The 19,525-nt window shown below is 46.2% G+C and overlaps 2 protein-coding genes across 6 annotated transcripts in view; one reads left to right on the top strand and one right to left on the bottom strand.

The window, feature by feature from the left end:
- MDGA2 (MAM domain containing glycosylphosphatidylinositol anchor 2) overlaps window positions 1–19,525 on the top strand; it is a 290,230-nt gene that overhangs the window by 247,328 nt on the left and 23,377 nt on the right. For 4 of the 5 annotated variants that reach the window (XR_004307273.2, XM_032444620.2, XM_085549694.1 and 1 more), the window contains exons 10-11: window positions 7,336–7,484; window positions 16,518–16,695. Coding sequence is in view for 4 of the 5 variants with exons in the window: in XM_032444620.2 (XP_032300511.2) it covers window positions 7,336–7,484; window positions 16,518–16,695 (327 nt within the window). In the remaining variant the exon portion in view is untranslated. Of the gene's footprint in view, window positions 1–7,335; window positions 7,485–7,639; window positions 7,789–16,517; window positions 16,696–19,525 lie in introns of those variants that run through there. The other variant, XM_085549695.1, reaches the window with a different exon arrangement.
- LOC107315461 (inositol 1,4,5-trisphosphate receptor-interacting protein-like 1) lies at window positions 600–2,733 on the bottom strand. Its single transcript, XM_032444621.2, has one exon. It carries the CDS (start codon window positions 2,719–2,721, stop codon window positions 1,039–1,041), a length of 1,683 nt encoding a protein of 560 aa, XP_032300512.2. The 5' UTR covers window positions 2,722–2,733; the 3' UTR covers window positions 600–1,038.

Genomic DNA, 19,525 nt, shown 5'->3' with positions numbered 1-19,525 from the left:
TTCGTGATTAATTCTGTGATTTTCCTCTGAACTCAGATGCCTCCTCCAGCTGATAGAGGTTCTGGTAAAATAGGATGGCATTCAGCATTCCTAGAAGGACACACGAGGCTGTTTGAACATCAGAGAGCATCTGCTGAAATTGAGGGTGACCGAGCAGTCGATCTCCCTGCCCCAGGGGATGGTGAACTCTCCCGTCATGGCAGCATTCTGAAGCTGTCTCACCACGGCATTGTGCAGCTGACACTGCAGTCCTTCCTTGCGCAGGTCCCTCTCAAACACAGCACTGAGTTGAGCAAGGCATTTCTTGGCATTTGTGCAGAGGCCGAAGCTCCCAGAACAAAGGGACGCTCTCTGACAGGCCAGGCGGTCCCAGCACAGCTGGTAACAGGAGTCTCTTTTAGCAGCTCTGTGCAGAGGCCTCTTCAGCTGCACGGGGTCTGGCTCCTCACGGTGTGGCAGCAGGGAACGGCTGCCGTGTGCGGTGCTCCTGGCACACAGAGCTCTGAGCACCAAGGCTGTCTTGCTCCAGTTTAGAGCAGGGAGAGGAGGTTCTTTCAATATACGTTCACACGATGGCAAGATTGAGACACAACAGGATATATAGTTTATAAGAGTTTATTAAAAGAAGTTGTTGTTTAGGAAAATGGGTAAGGGAAGTTGGGCAATAGGAAAGAGATAGGAAATAAAAGCAAAGAGTCTTTGTAGAAAGCAAGACAGAATTAGTCACCGCTGGGTTTCCAGCATGACTCGTAGTTCAGATGTTGATCTTCAGTACAGATGGTCGTCAGAGGGAGCAGGGAAGCATCTGTTTGCATCTTGCCTTCACAAGATACAATGGGTCCATCCCCAGATCTCCCGTACCAAGATGGAGTCATTTGGTCACAGGCCGGATCTTCCACTGGTAAGCTCTCTCCAAAGTGACACTGACTGCCACACGGAAACAGCCACCTCTGGCCTCCTAAATAGGTCTCAGAGTCTTATTGCTCACAGGATGTGAGCTAGCAGCCAAAACAAGAGAAGGGTTCGGACAAAGGTCTCTCAGCGTCCGAACAGCAGCAGTCTGATGTAGCGATCTTTCAGCTCCCTGAACTCACGCAGCGCTATGGAGTGGGCGTCCGGGTCCTCCTCCAGGTGCTGGAAGAGGTTGAGCGGCTTGGCGGATCGGAAGGACAGCGGCAGGACAATCGTGCTGTGCACCGACTTGCTGCCAAGGAAGAAGTGGTTCAGGCATTTCTCGTCCAGGCAGAAGCGCAGGTACCGCAGGAGATTCTCCATCCGATTCAGGAAATACTTCCTGCGCCACTTCTTCAAAGGGATGATGGCCAAACTGTGGAGGACAAGAGTCTTGATGACATAGGTGGAAAAGCCCATGCCCACTAAGATGCTGGCAAGCAACGTCAGGCAGTGCAGGTGGGAGCTGTCCTGTCCGGTACTCCTGGCCGTGTGCTGGAGGAACTTCTTTTCTGCCACAGCGCAGCTCTGCGGCCATGTTGTGCTGGGCGTAAAGCCGGCGTCTGTGTTCTGGCTGGTCAGGTAGATGTCCGAGTGGTCTTGCTGCACCCCGAACAGCAGCTCGACGAGGACTTTTTCCCCGCTGGAGGCTTCTGTCAGCTGGAGCTTGCAGGAGCGTCTGGAAGGCAGCACCTTCAGGTTGTAGGCGTGCGCGTGGTGGGTGGTCTTCCAGATTGCTGCCACCTGTACGGTGAACCAGGTGACAGTTCTCTCCACATCCAGGTAGGAGTCAGTGCAGAGAGTCTGTAGCAGGCTGGGGTCCTGATTTTGGCTCAGCTCTTCCTCATGGTGGTGGAGGAAGCACAGCACGTTCCCCAGCAGCTTCTCCCTTTGGCACATGCACTGCAGCTCCACGCGGACGCGGGAGTTCCTTGCCAGCCCGTGCCCTTCATCTCCCAGCTCCAGGAAGAAGCTGTGCCCAGGGGGGGCCTCTATGGGCACGAGCAGGCAGTACACAGTGTCCCACTCCCGGGGACTCCAGCCTTCAAAGGCGCTGCCCACCCCAATGGCGGGCTGCAGCACTGGGAAGAAACTGTTGGACCAGAGCAATCTGAAGGTCTGCAGGAGCTCGTTCATCAGCTCCTCCACTATAGGGCACCTGGTGGCCCTTCCTTCCACCTTTGCCAGGGCACGCTGTGTGAGAAATTTGGTCAGTGCTGAATCTTTGAAGTCATCTTCCTCGTCATACTCCTCTTCTTCCTGTTCCTCCATTTCCACCTGTTCCACCTGCTCCTGCTGTTCGCCCTGTTCCACCTGCACCTGCTGTTCCACCAGTTCCACATGCTCCTGCTGATCCTCCTGTTCCACCTGCACCTCCTGTTCCACCTGTTCTTCCTGTTCCACCTGTTCCTGCTGTCCCACCTGTACCACTTGTTCCACCTGTTCCTCCTGATGTTCCTCCTGTTCAACCTCTTCCACCTCTTTCTCTTCCTCTTCCTCCGCTCCCGATGCCTCCTCCTCGCCACTGGAGCTGTCGTTTTCACTGCTGCTTTCATCATGCTTTTTCATTTTTAGGGACTGCACCATGTTCCAAATGAGCAACAGAATCAGTCCCATACTGAACCAGATCTTCCAGTACTGCAGCAGAGCAAAGAGCAGAGATGACATGTCCACCCAGCTCTGCTGCTCATTCCTCTGCTCAATCTCGTGCTGCGGAGGTATCATGTGCTTTTGCAGATCAACCTCGCGCCGCTGCACGTTCTCGAGCATGAGCTCATCAGTTTTGACACTGACACTTAGCGCCCTCACCACCAATGCGAGAACAAACACCAAAGCCATGATCTGCAAGAGATGGGAGAGAGGGGGTCAGTGGGGCTGGGAGGGAGCGGGGCCAGGAGCCGCATGGCCCTGTGCTCAGGTAGGAGCAGTGGGTACGAGGGAGCTGGGTGGCAGCAGGGACCGAGGCCAGTGCTGGCAGGGACAGTTCCAAGCACTGCCCGTGGTGCTCCCACAGGGGCCAGTGTTTGTACCACATCCCTCGTCCAGCCCGACCTTCCCCTGCTGCTGCACTCACCATTGGCCCAGGTCAAAAATGCAGCAGCGCTGCCTGCCTGTGGCCCTAAACCCATCCCCTGCATTGTGATGCAATGCATCCCTGCTGATGTCACAAATGGGCTGCCCGACTCCACCCTTCTCAGCTGCCCTGGGTGGCCACATGGCCACTGAGCCACGGCACTGCCTCAATTTGGAGGCATATCTCTGGACAGAGCTCCTGGGGACGCTCTTTACAAAGCAGGCAAGAGCCCCCTGGGTTGTTGTGAGTCAGTACTGGCCTCTGCTGCCATGTTACTAACGTAGAATCATCAAATCATAGAATGTCTTCGGTTGGAAGGGACCCCAAGGATCTTTAAGTTCCAGCCCCTCTACCACCAGCAGGGCCACCAACCTCCAGGTCTGGCACTAGACCAGGCTGCCCAGTATCCCATCCAGCCTGGTCTTGAACACCTCCAGGGGTGGAACATCCATAGTCTCTATGGAGGCTAGTGACAGGACAAGAGCTCGTGGCCTTAAGTTTACATTTAGTGAGCTTAGCTACAGATCTTCTCCCAAAGCAGAGGACAGAGCAGGTCACTGTTAGGAGACTTCCTCCTTCCTTAGCTGCTGGAGGAGGCTTTGGATGTGCCCCATCTGCTCTTGGCTGAGCATGAAGTAGTGATGAAGAACCTACTGTAGTAATTCCCAATGAAAAAGCCTTTTTGCTTTTCAGGAAGGAGTTTATGCTTTCTTTTAGCTGCATACCCTTCAAAGACAAGCAGATGGTCTGTGTGTGTGTGCATTGGTGTCTCACACAGGGACTGGCCTAGATGCAGCACTACCTCCTAACCCTGACCCATCCCTCTCTCCTACACTATCACAACCTGCTGAATGTTTTAACTACAACATATTGAAAAAGTTTTGTTGGGGATGAGAAGGAAAATAAACTCTGTACTCCACGTTAAACTGTGCCATGCGTCCTCTCCTAGGCTGAGCCCCAAGCATCACAGTTACTTGCATTCCAGCAGTGTGAGCACAGAGGGAGGGATTAATTAAAAAGAGTACATATTAATGGAGCTCTAATCTTGACTACAGATTGCCTTAACAGGCACAAAAAAATGTCATGGCATGAACCCTGCTCCCTCAGGACCCCCAGGAGCCATGGGAATTTGTCCTGTATGTGATGTGGCCCTCCTGGCTCTGCCCTGCAGCGTCAGGTTTTCCCTAATGCAACAAAATCAATGCAGATCTGGAGGTCCATCCCTGCTCTGTAAGATGCCTGCCTCAAAATCTGGGGTTCTTCAGCCTGGATGAGCCATGGGTGCCCATTTCTGGAGGTGCCCAACGCCATGGATGGGCCCAGGGCAGCCAGAGCTGGGGGACACGCAGGTCACGGCAAGAGGGGGCTGGGGGAGCTTTAAGATCCCTTCCAACTCGACCATGCTGCAGCATGGGGAAGAAACTTTTGGACCAGACAAATCTGAAGGTCTGCAGGAGGTCGCTCATCAGTTCTTCCACCAGCTGGCACCTGGTGGCCCTTGCAGCTTTGCAAGGGCACACTTTGTGATAAATCTGGTCAGCACTGAATGGAATGGACACTGCTGGAGCAGTCGTCCTCATTGCTGCTATCATCACATTGGTTCCTTTTTTGGGACCACCATGTTTTCCAAAAGCGCAAGAAAAACAGTCCCACACTGAATGAGAGCTTCCACTAATCCAGCAGAGTAAAGAGTTGGGTCGGATGCTTTGGTCAGACCAACCCCATGCGGTGCCGTAGGCTTGGAGGCATGGTGGCTGGGAGCTGCATTGAGGAAAAAGCCCTGGGGGTGATGGGCAAGTGCTGCTGATCATGAGCCAGCAGTGTGCTCAGATGGCCAAGAAGGTCAGCAGCATTCCTGGCTTGCCTCAGCAGCACCTATGGTCAGCAGGACAAGGAGGTTGTCATCCGTCTGTGTATTGTACCCTTCCCTCATGATCTCTTTCTTTCCATAATGAGGGAGTGTTCTCTGCTGGAAATAGAGCGGTGGGATGGCGGCAGGTGTTTGTGACATGCAAGCTCTTCCACAGCCAGGCAGACTGCCTGCATGTCTCTCAGCTCCTGCACCATCAAAGGCAGTGTCTGAATCCAGCCTGCTCTAAAACTCTGCCCAGCTGTTGTGTACTTCTAAAGTGTGCAAGTTAAGGACTTAATGTTGTGTTGTTAACTTTTCAGCATCTCCAGTCGCCCCAGAAATCTTTTCTGTTAGGAGAGTTTTAGAATAATGCAGCTCCTCATGAACCCTCATTATTTCTCAGAAGGTGACTGTGTTGTTCAAGTGCCTGTATTGTGATGAGAGCCTAATTATGGATCCTTTTCGTAGACCCCCAGAGATGCCATTATGTCCACCTGCAGTAAAAGAGAGAAGATTATCATTTGCATCCAGCGTGAGCTTTTTTCCATTGTTTCCACTGCAAATAAATATGAAAAACAAATCTTAGCGACCACTGATCGTTTTTGCATTCATCTTACATTTCATTTTTGAAAACAGCAGCTTTGCTTTGCTTTTTTTCCTCTGAGTATTGTTTGCTACTTCAGCACTAACCTGTTTTCCCTTTCCTAATTGATTGTGTGACATCATTGGGCAACCTGGCCAACTTAGCTTGACTAAATAGGTTTCTCATCCTGTGAAAAGAAGAGCATGGCTGGAGGGGATGGCATGGCCAAAAGTAGAAGTTTACTCTCTAACCACAAGATATTTGCCCTTTTTCCTTACTTTTTTTTTTCACAGAATCACAGAATTATCAAGGTTGGAAAAGACCTAGAAGATCATCTAGTCCAACCATTACCAATACTTCCAGGCTAAATCATATTCTTCAGCACCACATCCAAGAGTTTCTTGAACACTCCCATGGTCGGTGACTCCACCACCTCCCTGGGCAGTGCATTCCAATGCCTGGCTACTCTTTCCAAAAAGTAATACTTCCTAATGTCCAGCCTGAATCTCCCCTGACGCAGCCTTTTTTTTTTTTACTGTAACAAACTGAAGGAGTGTTGTGGTGTTGGTATGGTGAGGTAATGCAAGATCAGTGAAAAATGACTTAAAAATAGAAAGCCAGTTTGTGTCTCTTTGGCTTATATGTGCTCATTCAATTCCTGAACACATAATTCCTTAGGACAAATGCACAGAGATTTGGAGGTATGCTGGAATTGTGTTTTCTAAGGTATTCAAGGATACTGGGGCTGTTCTGATTGCAGGTGCCCTGTCTGTAGCACATCTTCTGGTAGCCTTTCAGGAACTCAACTTCTAAGCCTGCACAGCAGGGCCTGGGGTTCACAGGATGCTCCAGGATGGTGTGCACAGATAATATGTATGTACTTTGTATATGTGAGATCTCCTCTATCATATCTGCCCCTCTTTTTAGTGGCTCAGCTACCCCAATGCACCTCAGCTACCCCATACGTGCTTATGGATGGGTGACCACGTTGGGTGCTTGATGTCATTTTTGCCATTGCATACAAATCACTCTTGATGGGACACTCCAGAGGCCACAAAGGTAATTTACCTTTGTGTAATTTACCCGGTAACAAAGTGCCACTGGTTTTCATGGGTTTAAATTAAAGGAAACTAAAATCTAATGATTTAAGTGATGTTTTGTCATGTTTGGGACATCGCGTTTATGTTTTTCACATTTATGAAGAAAGAAAGCTGTAACATTCACCATTCTGGTGAATAGCTCGTGACCCAGGATGCACTGAAATGGCATCTCCCCCTCTGTATCTCCTGTGCAAGATTGGTGTGTTCAGCTAAATACCATACGCAGTGCTGTAAGTCTACACATCTGCAGTGCTACAAAAGACAGCTTCCGTGCATTTTCACTTGGGAAGCAGGAAAGGAGAAGATGCAGTGAAGGCAGCAGTCACTGGAAATATCCTTTGTGTGTACAGATGCCATTCCGTATTATTTGTGCCAGGTACAGCAGCTGTCGCTGAGCCTTTCCCTGCTCAGTGCAGCGTGGTTTGTTTTGATATCTCTATTCTAGTCAGCTGGGCCATGAGGAATGAGCGCCGAGATGCGTCGCATTGCTCCAGCTTGGCCTTGTCAGGAGCTCAGGGCATTTTTCCCCTTCCTTGCCCACACCTGGGCCCAGGATGCCATTGAGGAGTGAGTCAGTGACAAAACTATTGCCATGATCCCGTTGAAAAAGGACAGAGGCAGCTAATCCCAAAATGCGCCTTTGGAAGAAGATGCGTAACAAAATGACAGAGAGCTGGGGGTGGCTGCAGGCTGGGTAGCAACACCTGGCTGCGCAGCCACCTCTCTGACCATCTTGCTTTCTTTGTTTTCCCTTTTTGGTTGCTGTCTCCTGCAGGCAAGGCCTATGCCCCAGAGTTCTACTATGACACGTACAACCCGCTGTGGCAGAACCGGCCCCGTGTGTACTCCTACAGCCTGCAGTGGACCCAGATGAACCCCAACGCTGTGGACCGCATCCTCGCCTACCGCCTGGGGATTAGGCAGGTGAGGAGAGAAGCTCCTTCATGCAGGAGGTGCCTGTTGATGTGCTGACCTCTGCCAGGACTGCCTGGCCTTATGTCATTTGTTTTATTCTTTTTTATTTATGTTGCTTTATTTCACTCTGTGTTGTTTATTTACCTCCCTCTTTCCTTGTTCAGTGAATCCGAGTGGTCTCTCCTGCTTCCAGAAGGTTTGCTGTCATCTTGCAGATGTGGTCCTCTGCTGTGTGCATATCCTGGAAGCTAATTTGCACATTTCCAGTGTGAAATGCAGAGATTAAAAGAGCTGCTCCTCAGAGGGTTTGCAGAAGCTGCAGCTCAAGACACATTAGAAAGATTACATTAAAGAAGCTTTCAATGAAATTAAACTCTTTATGTATAGATATATCTTTTATATGATCTTCCACGTAAATACATAACTATAGGAGCAGCTGTAGAAACATTTAGTTAACCTTGAGAGCAGAGCCATCTTCCCTGACCACGTTGAAGTTGAGCTTGTGTGGGTCTTTGGAGATTCACCATGAACTTATGAATGAGGCTTGGCTGTCATGCAGAGGAATTGATAGCCATCACCATTCATTCACCCCTTCACAATTTTAAAAGTATTATCTGTCTTCTTTTGATGTGATCACTACAAAGCTTGAGTTTTAATAGCCAATTAGGGAACCAATTTGTGCATTGCTTGAATTCATTAAATGAGAACACTTCTTTTTACTCTACTTCATGGGGCAAAATGAATGTTAGTTTGCTTTTGCACTCTCCACCAGGTAAATCAGTACAAAAAAAAAATCACAAGTATGTCTTCTGGAGGCAGAAAATGTTTGTGCCACACCATTTGCCTGTGGTTCTGTCCAGAATCTGTCCGTGCCAAATGTTACAGATATGCAAAGACTGATATTGCCAAGTTGAATTTTGGCAGTTCTGGGCTTTCTCAAGGGAAAAATGCCTGGTTTGGAAAAGGTGCTTCTTGATGTCCTCCTTGGCCACCGTGGTCACCTCTGGGTCACATTAGACTTCCTGGCTGCCAACTTTGGGCCCTGAACTCCTGCTCCCAGACTGGATCTACTGCCATTAAATTAAGTGTTCCACTGCCAACATGTGAGAATCCACCTGATGTTGTTTGGGACTTGTTTTGTACTCTCCTGCTGAGCTGGCCTTCCTTAAATTGTATCTGAGTTGATTGCACAGGGAGGTGTGTTCGGTTATTCAGTGCCTGAGATGACAGTCTGTGCAGGGAGACTAGAAATCAGGGTTCAAGGCCAATTCCTTGAAGGCAGAGATAGTGCAAAGTGGAGGCATTTTGTTATCTCAGTGAAAATCAGTGACTTTTATTAAATGTTTGTGTCATTTGGCACCATTCACTTTTGTTACTCCCGGTACCCAAGAGGAATTATTAAATTTAAAAGTATTATTAAATTTAAAAAAGAATTTGCTGAAGCAAAATGATATATAATGAAATTAGTGGCATTATGCGTTTTCGACGCTTCTTTTTTTTCCCCCATTCCATTTTAATTCATTTTTAATTATCAATTTTGTGTGCTCAAAATTAGTAGTTACTTTACTTTAATTACCTCAACAACCTTTCCATCGGGTTAATCAAAACAAGTTTTATTCCTCTGTCTGAAGCCACATTTCAAATGACAGTGATTCAGAATCTAGCAAGCCATCCAGACACGCTCACCCATCACTGCAGTAATTCTCCTGAAACACAGGCAGTAATTAACATCCTTCCTTCCCTTGGCACTCGCCATTTGTTGCCAGCACACTGCCCTCTGAAATGATGGTGTTTGGATCATTTACTTAGCAGTGCCTTTTTATAATGCATTGCAAAGTACTGCCGGTGGGTTGGGTCAGTGTTCTGGTGTCTGCTTGTGGTTAGATGGGCAGCATTACCTTTGTCTGATTGGTAACACTAGTTTTGCATTCAGCGTTCTGAGATATGAGCCCCAGTGCCTGTTCCTCTTTACCCAACCTGTATATTGCTGCTTAGCTGAAGAAAGAATCAACAGGCAGTAAGCTGGGAATACATGTGGGATTTTATAGGGCCTGGGACTGGATGCATGTTGCAGAGCTGTGCAGCCACCTGATCAGTAGAGCCAGAGGTGAAGAGGCAATCAGAGGAGAGAGAATGGTCATTTTTCTGCCTGCAGAGTGAAAATGGGAACAGATGAACGGAAAGAACGTATTTACTAAAGCAACATACTTAGAATGAAAGCCACTTAGGAGGAATGTATGTGTTAGCACACTCCAGGCCCCACCTGACGGGTAATCAATTTGCAGGCGTTCACTCTATCAAGATCGTGGTGCTGTCATCACACAAGTCAACCTACTGCAAAGAGAAAGGCGTTTTGAAGCATGGTGTTTTGTTTCGCTATAGAAACCTTACAGTAGCTATACATCAAAATGTATACAAAAATGTGATTCAAAGCCGTTCAAATGTACGTACTCAAATCTCTGGCAATTAATTTTAGGGGAGGAAGCAGGAGAGCTGAAAAGGTGAATTGGAAATAAGCTGTCATGTTTTCTTCACAGCCCTCATTTCCTTTAGGAAGTCCAAGCAAGGCATTTTTATATTTTATATTTTAATATTATAATTTACATTATCTTTTGGCTTAACCTTAATGTAATGAGGTGCAGTTTACCATCCTGCCTGTCTGTCTGCCCTGCAGGTACTTCAGGTGCGGTCTGAGCAGAGCCCTTCATGTTGGGTCACATCTGCAGGGAACGGAGGTGTAGCAGAGAAGGAGGTGCAATTATGGAAACCATTGAAAGGCATTACATTAATTAAAGAAAGCAAACCAAAAAAAACTTGATTGTGGGGCAGATTGTATGAATTCTCTGACTTTGTAGCAAGCTCTGTGGGTACCTTGTACTCTTGGCCAACCTCTAATATATGGGGTCTCTCCTGAGCCTCCTCCAGACTGACCCAGCCCAGCTCCCTCAGCTACTCATTATGTGTTCCCTCAACCTTTCTTTGTAAGAGAGGTGCTCCAGCCCTCTGATCATCTTAGTGGCCTTCCTCAGGACTTGTGCCAAGAGCTCCATGTCTTTCTTGTGCTGGGGGCCACCGGCCTGGACAGGATACTCCAAATGGGGCCTCACAACATATCTGGTCTTTGGTAACAAATGTGTTCTGGTCTATGGTAACACATGAGTTACTCTGCTCCAAGAGTGTGGATTACAGACTTTATAAACTGCTGGGATGAGCGATCTGTCCCTGAAGACAACTGCTTTGTTCCTTCTTTTGCTGTTGGGAATCCTCTTTTCTTTCTCCGAAACATACATATATTTAAAGTGAATACAAGCTATATTGCCATTCCATAAGCAAATCAGCACCCTGCTGCAGTACATCTGTGCTTTGGAGCTGATTTAAAACATCAAAGTTCCATTTTGTGAACTTCATTAAAAATCTAGAGACTCCTTCCTTTCCTCGCATGCGGTGATTGTCTTAAGTACTTAAGAAATGCTTTGTTGAAACACTCACATCTGACAGCGGAGCTGTTATTTTTTGGCAAAAAGAACTTTCTTGCTTAAAAACTTAAGCAATATCAGAATGTTCGCCCTGCTCAGAAATGCACGTTGGCAGCATGCACTTATCTCCTTGCATTATTACTCCTTGATCTATTTGTGCTGAGGCTCACGTAGGTTGCTTAAAATGCAGTCTTGGTTTTCCAATTCATTTACCCAGACAACAAAGCTTGTTCTCTGCGTTCACTACACGGCAAAGCTCCAGCGCAGGTTTAGTTTATCGTCCCAATTGCAGCTTCATTCATTGATTTGTTACTGTGTGGTTGTTTTCATAAAAGAAAAAAGAAGAAGAAGAAAAAAAAAGAAGATAGTTCATAAATACCTTTTGGAAGGCACATGAAATGAATTAGGAATTAGTTCAGCAGTGACAGGAGCTCCCTGCACACTGTTCAAGGTCTGCTCAGGGCAGGTTGTAGCACTGAGTGAGCTCAGCTCAGGTGTCTGCACTGAAATACACTCTTTTTCTTTTGGGATACTTTCCTGATCATGGGAGTGTCGTTGTTATGGAATTGTGAAGTGTTTAATATAAACCTAGATTGATGCTGCTTTGATAACTACTACTTGTTGCCCTGATGAAAAGTGGGTTATCTCCTGCAGATGAGGCTGCTGTTTGCCATGCCAAGCCACGTCTGTGTTTAACAAACATGCTGACCCACAGCAGTGCTTTGCATGCACACCCACAGCAGTGCTTTGCATGCAGACCCACAGCAATGCTCTGCATGCAGACCCCTGGCAGTGCTGCTGGCAGTTGCACTCCTGGCAGTGCCCAGCTCACCATGCCTTTACTCAAAGGGCATGGAGGGACAGATCCTGTACATGAGAGAGACACAGTGCATTTACTGGCATCCCCAGGAGAGTCCTTAACCTGTGCAAAGTCATGTAACGCTGCCATTCCGAAAAAGTAGGGAAAACAATAGCCCAGGCAAACAGCTGATAATCTCTTAGTAGTATAGGAATGGAACGGAACGGAACAGAACGGAACGGAATGGGTGTGGGAGAGGAAAGGAGAGAGGAGAAGAGAGAGGGGAGAGGAGGGGAGGGAAGAGAAGGGAGGGAAGGGAAGGGAAAGGAAGGGGAGGGAAAGGAAGGGGAGGGAAAGGAAGGGGAGGGAAAGGAAGGAAAGGGAAGGGAAGAGGAAGGGGAAGGGAAAGGGGAAGAGGAAGGGGGTGGGAAATTGCCTCTTGACTTAATTTTCTCCAGACTGGACAACCAATGTCCGCATGCCTTCTAGCCTTGTTACCAGCTTTGTTGTGTTATACGTGACATTTACTGCACTGCTCAGCTTTGATCCTACCCATGGCTGGAGTAGAACCACTGGTCTGCAGGGAAGGAAGGGTGGGTGGCACTGGAGTGCTGTGGTCTGAGAGTCATCCATTTCTAGTCCTGCAGTGTCAGTGGAAAATACATCAGGTGCTGGGTGCAGCCCATGAGACCCTTTTGTCACTGACTGGATGCATGAAGGAATCTCCATTTCTCACTCACTGTTGCACACAGCCCATCATTTGTAACTGTCCCACTCAGCCCTCTAACCAAAGGGCAAGTTTAACCTTGTGTGTCTTTCACCACAGTGTCTGCATGGTTTCAGTCACCCTCCACTTCCTTCTGAAGGTGCTGAGGACTGCCAAGACATTGTCTGCACATAAGGAGCATTTTTGCATCTCATTAATAGCTCTCAGGAGAATGTTGTGACATTCATGTGTTTCAGCTCTGGATTTGGCTTTGGAATTAGTGACCTAGATTTTGGTGTTTGTATCTCAAGGCCCTCCATGCTGTCTCTGGTCACTCTTCAGAGGCAGCCAGTACTCTGGTATTTGCTTCCATTAAAAATGGAGTTCAGTAACAGGGTAAATCTGAAGGTCATGGACTGGGCCATGAAGGCCGACATGTTGAATTTCCTGTATGTTTTGTATGTTTTTGAAGTGCATACAAAACTAACTGTGAAAACTGCTCAGGTTCTACACACCAGAGAGTGTTATCTGCCTGGAACGAGCTTTGTGTGCTTGGAAAATGGGGCTCTGTTGAAGGCTGCATTGACAATGGCTGCAAAATGGAGCATATAATTTTGTGTCCATGCCCTAGCAAGTTTCTATACCAATCCATGTACTGGTACAGATTTGATTTGCCATAAAGAGAGTGAATAGAGATAAATTTTATCACCTTTCTTATTAAAGAAGGGTGTACGTATTGCAAATACAGACTTTTCCCTTTGTCTCCACATATAAGGTTATCAAAAGCAAAGAAACGCTGAGAAAGACCTTCCAGGGATGAATAGCCTACATTGCAGGTTATGGAGCCAGTGGACTGAAGTGTCCTAATTCAGATTTTAAAAGATGTTTTCATTATCATTCATTTGTATGGGAAAATAATGTTAAAACAGGAGGCAGTTTCCCATTTCCCAAGTTAACTTGTCTTTGAAACTACAAATATGACGCGTAATTAAAGAGAACTTAATTGTTGCTTCATGGAGCTTCCAGATCTCTTGTACCGTCGCTCCTTAAATTGTTCCCATTTGTTTCTCCTGCAAATATCAGCCTATAGTTTTGGATCACATACAGCTGTTTCTGGCATCCCGACCACTCATCCATCAGTTTTGTAGCCCATAAAAGTGTTCTGCATCTTTGGACGCCGAGTTCCTAATTAATGGCAACTCAGAGACTGGTAACTGCTTAAAAGAAGGAAAAGGAAGGTGATAATTTTCCGTGTCCCACATAAAACCAATTACACAAAGCTGTTAACAACAAGTAAATGAAACGAATGGCAAGAGTTATAAGGAGTGGGAATGGAAGGTCGTGTAAAGAAAGCTGCTTCTAGTTGATTCTTGTGAGGTAGCATTTAGCTCCATGGTGCTGAGCCCTGTGGTGCTGCCCTTGTTGTGTCCCTATGAGCAGGGAGCAGGCACAGGCTGAGCACAGAAACAAATGCAGTGCCTTGATGCTTCCAGCAACTGCGTGTGAAAATATGAAAGAGGAGATGTCATCAATAGCAATAGTACACAGTGCACCGTGCTAAATAAAATGATGATGAGCGTGGCAGAGCATGCATTGCAGCTGGCCTTGTTATTTTTGCCTGAATTACAGGTATTTGTCACTGCGAGTCATTTCAGGGCTGTAAGTAGCCTTCGAAATGAAGCTGACACAGTTGCCACCTCCCTGATAAGGCTTGTGTTGAAGATGAGAGAGCTCTGATCACGTTGCTGGGTAAACTTACTAGAGAGGAGCAACCACTGCAGTTATGCAGCAGCAATGAGGCAGACATTGCACAGACGTGCTCCCTCTGCACTGTGCAGATAGGAGGAGGATTTGCCCATGGCCCAAGTATTTCCTGTGCTGTTTAATAGATGTAACTGCTAAAGAATACTCTTTTTTTCTTAAGGAAAATCAATTGTCATCGTGGTTATAAATTGGAAAGAAATCACTTTAAAGACTGACTCATTTTTTTTCTAGGAGTATGCAGTAGATTAATATACATGACATTCTCTTGTCATTAATTAAAGAGATTCTTGTCTGACTTTTTGAGTCAATGAAGAAATTTATGGCTGAAATCAATAGGCCAAGTACAATGGACTACAAATGTGTTTATTTTTTATAAGCATAACTGTGCGTATGGGCAGTCAATATTTAATCATCCCATTGGATTAATTTCTCAGGAAATCTATAGGTTTGGGTCTCGTTGCTCACATCGTGTTGGCTGATGTTGCAACAGGAGACGGGGAATAAATGCGCTTTCACTGACAGCTCAGAGGAGATGGTTTCAGCCTGCTGTGATAAAATGCTGTCACACTCTACTTTTTTCCCTTCCTCTGATGTCAGGGAAAGGCATTTTGCTTTGCTGTTAGCATTAGGGAACAAAGATCTCCAAATATTCTAAGGTAACAGAGAGAAGTGAGGAGTCCCACTGTGCTCCGGATTGGCTGAACGTGGGTATACTCTGCTGAATTAATTACAGGCTGTTAACAAATGCTCTTCCTACCAAACCCTGGTTCTCCCTCAATTTAAAGCTCCAGACATACACATTGGCACATGGGCTGAAGCTTTATTTTCTTCTGCATTCTCCCTTTGAAGCACGAATCCTGATTTTGGAGATGCTCAAGGCCAGGCTGGCTGGGACCCTGGGCTGCCTGAGCAGGTGGGGGGCACCCAGACTGTGGCTGGGAAGGGCTTCAGGGAGTGGTTTTAAACTGAGACAGGGGAGGTTTAGGTTGGATCTTAGGAGGAAGTTTTTCCCCCAGAGAGTGGTGACGCACTGGAACAGGTTGCCCAAGGAGGCTGTGGATGCCCCATCCCTGCAGACATTCAAGGCCAGGCTGGATGTGGCTCTGGGCAGCCTGGGCTGCTGGTTGGTGACCCTGCACACAGCAGGGGGTTGGAGCTGGGTGAGCACTGTGGGCCTTTGCAACCCAGGCCATTCAATGATTCTGTGAATTAGTGCAAGATTTTAGTAATTTCAGTGGACTTTTTTTTTTTTTTTGCACCAGCAAATTAAAGTTCTAGAATAAAACAGAATCTGTTTTCAATAAACAGTTCTAGAATAAAACAGAATCTGTTTTCAATAACCATGAAGCTCTGCATGGAATAACTGAGAATTCCAGTGCACTCACAACTTTGGGATGCTTAGAGGAACATCTCATTTAGCAGTACTGCACCTGTACTGTTATCTTGGGATGCATAGTAAATATTTAATGACTTTTCCCTTGTTTCTTGGAGATAGTGTCTGTAATAAGCCCAAGTACCTACAAGTAATTTTGCAATGTAAAGTCACTGTGCTGCCCAAAATGTACATAATTTGTGCTTGTCTATAACCTATTGTAGGGACAATATGGCACTCTCTACCTGTGATGCCTTCTTCTTAATTGGATTTTATTTTTTTTTTAATTTTCTTATTAAAGTGCATAAATAACAGAAAGTATAGATTTTGATGTTGAAAACACTGCAGTCTATAAAGCACAAAAATCTATGCTTTGTTGTGTGGGGTTTTTTTTTTGCTTAATAAAACACCCTCTTGTTTGTTCCTATTGACTTTCATTGTTCTCTGAAATCCATCCATCTTGGGAACTACAAGGACTGCTGTTAATTGTGCACTAAGGCCATTAAGAGCCAGCCTGTTTCTTTCTCACTCATCAACAAAAGTGCTTGGAAACCAAACTGCATCTCAGTTTTTCAGTTTGCTCTCATTAGCTCCAAATGGCACCCCAAATAACAGCTGTGAAAACTCATTACCTGCAAGAGGGGGAGGGGTTGGGCACCTGTAGGAAGGAATATAATGGAGGGAAGAGGGTGGGTGTGGGCTGTTAGTTTATTTACTTGGGCTGTTAGGTAGGATAGTATGGGCTCTGAGATGGAGTGGTCAGCTTCCAGGTAGTGGTGATGAAATGAACTGAAATGAAAATTACTTCTTTCTTTAAGTGAACTCATGGCCCAGCACAGGTCTGTGTCTGCTCCCATTCCCTCCTGAGAAGAAGACAGCACTTTCCCCAAAAGCTCTGACATTTGCATTCTTCTTTTTCTTTTAGGCTGGGCAGCAGCGTTGGTGGGAACAGGAAATTACAGTGAATGGTAATATACAAAAGGGAGAATTAATTACCTACAATTTAACTGAGCTGATCAAGCCGGAGGCATACGAAGTCCGTCTGACACCCATCACCAGATTTGGAGAAGGGGACTCCACTATTCGGGTCATCAAGTATAGTGGTAAGACCTTTGAGTATAAGGAAATGCATTGTGACGTCTTCTGTGCAATTAAGTCTGCTATATGGGTTATGGTTATGTTGCATGATGTGAACTAACTACTAGTCCAGCAATGAGCTGCCCAAACCTGAGCAGTTTCTGTGATGTAAGAGCAAAAATACGACAAATTAATGTTACCTTCATGAATTAATCTTCATAAATCAATGTTATCGTCATTTGCAAGAATTAATCCTTATCTTGAATATTTGTGTTGTCAAGTTTTCTTCAAAACTCGCTGCCCTACCAAGTAATATTATGGAGGTGTTAAGTCACTGTTTTGTTTTTGTCTGAATCAGCACGTTTTGGGAAGTTTCTGTTTAATTATGAGTCAAAATAATCCTGTCTATTCCTAATCCTATACAAGTGAGAAAGGATGATTCTATATATTCCTCCAGAAGTTTGCCATGACAAGGATTTCTCCATTTGTCCAGGAAAGAGAGTGTTTCTACATCCTTCCATTCAGTCTCAGCATTACCAAGAATTAACTCCTAGAGCTAATTAACTCCTAGACTCAAGTCACAGCCAGCTGGATCTGGATGTCAGTAGTGCTGCATTGATAACTAAGAGAGTCCAAAGCTGGAAATCCCATACAGCAGAAGAGCTGAAAGAAACCTGCAAACCAAGAGTTGCTTTCCAAAATCTTAGGGTTAAATTACTTTAAGCAACCTCAAGTACAGAGTCTAAGTAGCGTAGTTGCACATTTCTCTCCATGCCAGATCTGCTGTCAGTGGTGATGAATGAAGCTTAAATTTTGCCTGTTAGAATAAAGTGTTTGCCACTGTGTTTCCCAGAGCCCATCTTGGCAAACACTCAATTAAAAGAAATTGTTTACTGAATCTAAGAATGCACAAATGAGGATAAATTAGTCATTCTGCTGCAATACCTGTTAGACCTTTGGTCCTCATTAGGTGTCTACCAAGGAAGTGTCTGTGCTTCCCCAATACAGGAAAGACAGGGAGCTGCTGGGGGTGGACCAGAGGAGGCCACAAAGATGCTCAGAGGCTGCAGCACCTCCCCTACAAAGACAGGCTGAGGGAGCTGGTCTTGTTCAGCATGGAGAAGAGAAGGCTGCGGGGTGACCTCAGTGCAGCCTGCCAGGGAGCCTACAGACAGGAGGGGAGTCAACTCTTTACAAGGGCAGATAACAGCAGGACAAGGGGTAGTGGATTGAAATTGAAGGAGGGCAGGTTTAGCTTGGATGTTGGGTAAGTTCTTTACAGTGAGAGCGGTGAGGTGCTGGAACAGCTGCCCAGAGAGGCTGTGGATGCCCCGTCCATCCCTGGAGGTGTTCAAGGCCAGGTTGGATGGGGCCCTGGGCAGCCTGGGCTGGTATCAATGTGGAGGTTGGTGGCCCTGCTTGTGGTGGGGGGTTGGAGCTTCATGATCCTTGAGGTCCCTTCCAACCCAACCATTCTGTGAAGTGCTGCACTTCAGTGGTGGTTGTACTCTGGCAGGTCTCAGGAAGCTGACTCAGGTCTTGGCTGTGGCTCACAACCACAGAGAGTTTGAGCCATTAGTGAAACATCATGTAATTTGCATCTGTAGCCCCAAGCTGGCAAGGAGAACATTCCCATGCAGCGTAAAAAGACATATTTAGACTACAGAAAATTTCTTCTGCTAACATCTGCCATTAGCACAGATGTGAATGACACCCTATTTCAAACGTGCCTGCTGGGTGCCAAGTATAATCCAGCTGCCCAGGAGAGATGGAGCCATCCTGTTGTACCCTGCAGTGGTGCTCAGTGCCATCACTCTGGTGTCAACCAAATGTAGTTTAAGAAATGGTGAGCCAGGTGCTAATCAATAGGGCGAACCTGGAGTGACTTCTCTTTGAAGAGGGGTTTCAGAATCACTGAGGCTTTGTGTGCTTCAAATACACATTTTATCTCATCATTTGTCTAAGCACTGTAGTGTCAGCTAGCTATTACCAGGCTAATTTTAAGTGTGCCATAACTCCAGCTATAGAATAATGATACTGCATGCATTACTATGGTGCAAATCCAATGGTTATAGTCTGAAATGCAAGTATCTTAGAAACGCAGCTAATGGGCCAGCAGCATGCACAGCAGCAGGCCAGAATTGAAGTAATGATAAACATTACCCAGAAAATAGAGGACATCATGCAAATGTTTCTTAAAGGGAGAAGATAATTTTTGACAGATTTCTCCCCATTACAAAAATAACCCAACCACAGTTGGATCTTCCTATTTTCAACATAGTTCTGTCATGTCTGTGTGTGCAATTTTGATCAATACCCTGAGGGTACACTGGGCTTCAGCCACATCACTCTATATTTCTCACCCCACTGCTTCAGAAATACTTTTTTGGGGACATGCAACAGTTGAATACCTTGCTTTATGCTGAGGTTGGAGGCACTGCTGGCAATTACCTCATCCATCCATCCCAAGCTGGAGCCATACACGGAAGACAAAACCCCCCTGCTATCCAAGCCCACAAATCAAAACATCGCACATGGTAGAAGTGTTTCATAGGGAAATTCCTTGCCTGCTATGAGTTATTTTCTCCTTTACGCAGAGGAGGAGTGAGAGAAAAGAACAGCCATCGCAGTAGGAGTGACATTGATAATTACAGCCAAACATCACTTGACAAATTCTTTGGTAGGTGTGTATGTTACTCTGCTAGTAAATACTAACAGGGCAGTTAAAGTATCACTAATGAGTATTTTGAAGGCTGGTGCAAAGCAGATAAGTCTTTTAGTAACAGGTTCAGTGTAATCCCCATCACTTAACATAAATCTGCGTCAGCCTCCGTGATGCAAACAAGCAATAAGGTC

The sequence above is a fragment of the Coturnix japonica genome, chromosome 5 (assembly GCF_054131305.1).
Source record: "Coturnix japonica strain WE chromosome 5, WE-NBRP24, whole genome shotgun sequence".
Lineage (NCBI taxonomy): Eukaryota > Metazoa > Chordata > Aves > Galliformes > Phasianidae > Coturnix > Coturnix japonica.
The sequence above is the reverse complement of the archived record's forward strand: the minus strand, read 5'-3'. Positions and strand labels throughout refer to the sequence as shown.

Excerpts from the sequence above, each read along its gene's own strand:
- LOC107315461 (XM_032444621.2), bottom strand. The coding sequence starts at position 2,721 with ATGCTCGAGAACGTGCAGCGGCGCGAGGTTGATCTGCAAAAGCACATG.